The sequence below is a fragment of the Pocillopora damicornis genome, chromosome 5 (genome assembly GCF_964200805.1).
Source record: "Pocillopora damicornis chromosome 5, jaPocDami1.2, whole genome shotgun sequence".
NCBI classification, from domain to species: Eukaryota; Metazoa; Cnidaria; class Anthozoa; order Scleractinia; family Pocilloporidae; genus Pocillopora; species Pocillopora damicornis.
In genome coordinates this window covers 15,475,111-15,480,219 of record NC_142674.1, presented here as the reverse complement: position 1 = coordinate 15,480,219, position 5,109 = coordinate 15,475,111, and the positions used below count along the sequence as shown (strand labels likewise).

The 5,109-nt window shown below is 39.9% G+C and overlaps 1 protein-coding gene across 1 annotated transcript; it reads left to right on the top strand.

The window, feature by feature from the left end:
• The first annotated feature begins 299 nt into the window (after window positions 1-299).
• Window positions 300-4,508, top strand: LOC149045588 (uncharacterized). The gene is made up of 5 exons (XM_089205818.1): window positions 300-632; window positions 2,214-2,305; window positions 2,824-2,921; window positions 3,358-3,467; window positions 3,852-4,508. Exons 1-5 carry the CDS (start codon window positions 414-416, stop codon window positions 4,197-4,199), a joined length of 867 nt encoding a protein of 288 aa, XP_089061944.1. The 5' UTR covers window positions 300-413; the 3' UTR covers window positions 4,200-4,508.
• Window positions 4,509-5,109: the final 601 nt, after the last annotated feature.

The window sequence follows — 5,109 nt, the reverse complement described above, 5'->3', positions numbered from 1 at the left end:
CGTACTGTGAATTGCTAAGTAACTGCTGACAGTGAGGACATCGTTGTCTACACCTTGATCGCCTCTTTTTACCACTTGTTTCGCCGTGTAAACCTTTTCTTTTCATTCTTTGCGATACTCCTGTGTTCTATAACCTAATATACCAATATAAATAACCAAAAACTTGACGAAAACTCTCTCCTCAAACGTGTGAATTCTCGTAAATCTATCTCTTTTCGGCGACGCATGCCGCTGCGGGCTCAGCAAACGGGTTTGTTGCCATTGACGACAATTGTCTGGTGACTGCGTCAAACTGGAGACGAGGCGGGAAATTTGCATTGTCTGGGCATTTGTCAAGTTGCGCGTGATTTCCAGTCGTCGTTCTACTGTGTGCTTCCAATTTTTTCTCAGTTTTACTCCAACTCAGCAAAACCATGGAATCAGCCAACGCAGAAATGGAAGACAGGACAGTGCTTAGTGAAGAAACCCCGAGAGCTGCCCTGGAAGATCGAGATCTCTTGAGGCGATTGCTGGCCGAAGTTTCGGTGATCCGCAAAGAAAATCAGCAACTGAAAAGTCAAGTAACGAATCTTACGACAAAAACGAGAAGGCAACTCTTTGAGAAGTCTAAAGACAAAGATCCTGAGTATTCGGTAAGTAATTTTGTCTTCTTTCTGGCTAAGCAACTTCGAAGTTACGGTCAAATATGAGCGTAAGGAATCACAAGACGGTTTACCATGTGTTGAAAATAGGTGTGAAGTTTGTGTTATGTAAGCTAACGGTAAGCTTAATAATTCCTTCATTGGTTAGCTGAAATCTTATCGTTAAAAGCAAATCAATCATTTTAAAAATTCGTCCAAGAAATAGTCACAAATTTGGTTAACAAAGTGCGGCTGATCGAAGAGACTCAGAGTGACAGTGTTGTAAACGTTTGCCAAATTGCCCCACTTGTTGGCGACACGCGCGAGCGAACAGCGAACACCGTCGCGCGCAGTGAGGCGGAAAAAAGTTGATCCACATTCAAATTTTTCCGCAGACGTATGTCGTCGATGCGTTTGCTTTATTTTACTTTACGCACGTAAAGCCAGGTTACACGCATTAATGTACTTAAAACTGTGTGACAGTGAAAATCCAGACTCATTCACCTCGTACCGACGGGTTATGTAAGCTACGTTCACGGACATGAAATTGGCTGGCTTTACATGTGTAAAATAAATAGCCGATTGTCGGCTAGTGTGAAACAAGTTGTTTTGATCCACCGCACAGTAGCCAACAACTAGGCCCGACAAGACATTTTCCAAACTAGCACAGCCAGGTAACAAGGCCCAATCTTGTTGCAGACTTGTTTGAATTCCCTGCAAGTAGGCCGACGAAAAATCAGCTAGTGTGCGGCAAGCTGATGAGCTGACAAATTTGACACCGATAAAAATCTATTTTTCTTCGGCAAAATATCGACTTGTGTGCGGGGGCCGTAAACTACAGCGAATATTTGGAAGGCTTACGTCTGCGGAAAAAGTTTATCCACATATTGACCACGTTGAACGTTTTCCGCAGACCATAAATTTACTCTATTTTATTTTAATGGGAACCTCGGCAGTTGAGGCGAGCTGACGACGAGTTGCGCGAAATATTTTACAAAATTCCTAAATTACAAATTTTACTCGACAAAGGGAATACAACAAAATAAAAGGAAGAAGAAACGGACGCCAATCTTATTGCTAGAAAATGCAGTGACGTCATATAATCCAAGATGGCGGTGCGCGGGAAATTTTAAAGTGATTTATTCCGTTTATTGTCGTTGTTTCATTGTTATGTTTTCCTTTACTCGCCGGGTAAAATTTGTAATCCAGACATAATTTCAATCAACTGCAGGCCAACTCGCCCCAACAGCCGAAGTTTCTTTAGAACATTTCCATTATCGCTATCGCGGCTTTCAACTTTTTCCGAAGGCGCGAGATGTACGTACGTTTGCTCTATTTTATATTAAGCAAGTAAACTAACTTTTAAAAGCTGAAGTATTGAGCTGCTTCCACAGAGCAAAGTCACTTAGATCACTTTGCTCCGATCCGAGGAGGAAGTTACGTTAAAAGCGACAGCTTTTTAAAAGTCCCAATTCGCTATGGCATTTTTTAAATTAATTTTGCTTTTATGAACTTCCAGCTAATAATCAACTTGCTGTTTTTAGTTTGTGTTGACATTGTTTTTTTTTTTTATTTATTTTACAAAAATACAAGAATGCTGTCAGGAAAGTGTGCAGGGAACTAAAAAAGGGTGAAGGACAAGAAGAAGATCAGGAGAATCAGCTTAACTTTGATTTGAGCGTCAGGTAAAACAAAACGGAGCTAATGTATAGTTACAGCTGAGGTGTAGAAGGCCGGCTACAATAGCTATTCGCTTTTTCCTGGACTTCAAAAAGAGTTGACCTGTTGTGTGGCGACGATGGAGGAGCTTTTAGTTATTGTTAAACAAGATCTTAGGCCATGCTAGCTTGCAACGTAATAATAACTAAGTGAATTTTATACTTGTGGGCAACACATAGTGTAGGTAGTGCATGCAAGTAATTAAGCAAGGACATTACGAGTGTGCTCTCTTTCCTTGGGTTATTATAAAATAAACAAAATTTCTCGACAGGGAAACAATAGGCTCGCCATGGTCTAAAGCAAAACAAACAACAATCGGATAAATAATTCGAAAACTTATCTCATTGGCTTTTTGATTGTCGCACTAAATTACCTGCCGTTATGATTGGCTATACAGTATGTGATCGCTTCTATTTAGTTTTGCTCTCACACCTTTAATTTAGCTGAGTAAAATTCTTAAATTGATATCTTATACCTTTTTCAGTTTTAATAGCCCAGAAAATAAGACTATGGCTAGGAGAGTGCTAAAAGAAGTCCGCTCAGTGTACGGCAAGGACAAGTGGACAAAGGCTGTCATTAAGAGTAAGTTGGTTTTTTAGCACAAGCAAGTAATACCCGTTGGTTTCCTTGTTTTCGCTTTTTGCAATACTACTCTACGTTTAGGGTTAGCGTATATTAGCACAGTAAACTGACTTGAGTGCGTTTATTTGGGATGATCCGAGATTACTCGGATCATGGTCAAATCCACTCTGAACAAGGATTCACCAGTTCCTTTGATGCACAGTGATCCTAATGGTCTCGGATCACCAATCTTGATCCGGATCGTCCCATAGAAACTAACTCTATAGCTACTTAAATGAAATACGTATTTTACCAGTAAAGATAGAGAACGCCTTCAAGCGCGTGCTTGCTGCTGTTTAAACTTTTTGTCGTTCTGTGCTAGTTAAATGAAACGGTCATGCTCTTTGTTATTTTTGATGAAACGTGACAGTAATGAACAGCACTGTATCATTTTTAGGCGCGGTTCATCAATACTGGAAATCTCTTCGGGATGACAGAACAAGAAAAACAAATAAAAAGTTTGAAGAACATCGAAGTCAAATGAAGCAACAAAATCGATTAAAGAGAGTAAGTATCAGATTGAGAACCATATAGGCAAATGTTCAGGAATGTTGAGCTTGATCCTAGCTATGCAACATCGCATTACAGCTATTTCTAATAAATGAATCCCTGTATTCGAGCTCTTTTCTATGGTTTAACACGATAAATACATATTTTGTCCTTGATAACATGTCATTTAATTAATTGTGTTGCTTTGTCAAAGAAGCTTATCAATTTTTATTTATACACTTTGTTTTGTATAATACTCACAATTTAAGTTGAAAAAGAAAAGTGTAATCTTTACCAGAGGGAAGTACATGTATATCTTGTAACAGCAAGGTGTCATTGGTGATAGCCAAAATGCTCCTTGCGCATTTTTTGACACTTTTGTTCTCTGTTTATATCGTTTAGAAACTATCAAGACGCCTTTCAAGCTTAGAGAAGGCTATCTTGTCGGACAACGACAAAGAAAAGGCAAGAGAAATTTTCTGTTCGCCAAATGCCATCGACTTCATGTCATCGGAAGAAAGCGACAACGATGATCCTGCTTCATCTAGGGGTCCAAAACCAAGGAAAGTACGTAAACTGGTGTGGGAGAAAAGCAAACTGAAGAATTTGAAAGCAAAACTGGACGAGGCCTATTTGGAAGGACTTAGCGAAAAGCAGCGTCGTGCAAGTGCACGTTTGACCAGAACCGAAGAGCCATCTGTACGGCCTTGCCCCACCAATGGCCCTCGTTGGGCAATTCGTACCGAATAATTGGACTGAGAGGTTCCTAAGAATAGACATTATTTTAGAAAACACTATAAAGACGTTCATTGTTCTTGGCAAACTTTATGCCTGTTTTCATTTATAGTGCTCAGAACAGCCATTGTAACATTTGCTCAAAAGTAATTTGGAATGCGATTTGTTAAATGGTGAAAAGTTTTCTTTCCCAGTCTGACATAGAGACCAAAGTAGATGTATATACTACAAGTATTTTACGAATAGTAGGCTCTGTGATGAATTGAAGTTCTATTTAACTACAACCTTATCTTATGGAAGAAAAATAAATGACGCTTTGGCAAAATATAGCTGTAGTATTTCTTTGACTGAAGGGGAAAACGCCATAAGAGGTGTTCTGTAAATTAATTAATAAGACTTTCCACCTACCATGAACATTATAAGGGTGCGTTTCGGAAAGAAAGAGGGAAAAAAAGGTTTACCAAAGCTAGAAAGTTTCCGCAAGGGTAAGATGAATTTGAATTAACACGTTTCCGAGACGTAAGCTGTAGCGGAAACATGAAACAGACCTCAGTTTCCGGAACGGTTTCTTGTGTTTCCGCAGGTTCCATCACCCATTCAGTAGCCCGGAATACGTCAACGGAAACATGGAAAAGACATGTTTCCGCAACGTTTTCTTGTGTTTCCGCAAATGTAAACCCGAAATTACGATTGCGGAAACATTTGTTTCCTCTAGCTGAAACTTGACGGAAACATGCACAAAAAGTGGTCCGGTTCCGTTGTATACGCAGCAACGGAAACGCGAGAAAACGTCACGAAACCGGTAACGGAAACACAGGTTATCCGTCGTGTTTCCGGAACGGTTTAACATGTTTCTGCCACGTTTCCCTTTACGGATTCTTGCAATTTCGTCCTGTGGTACTTTCAATGCGCACGAAAATGGTCG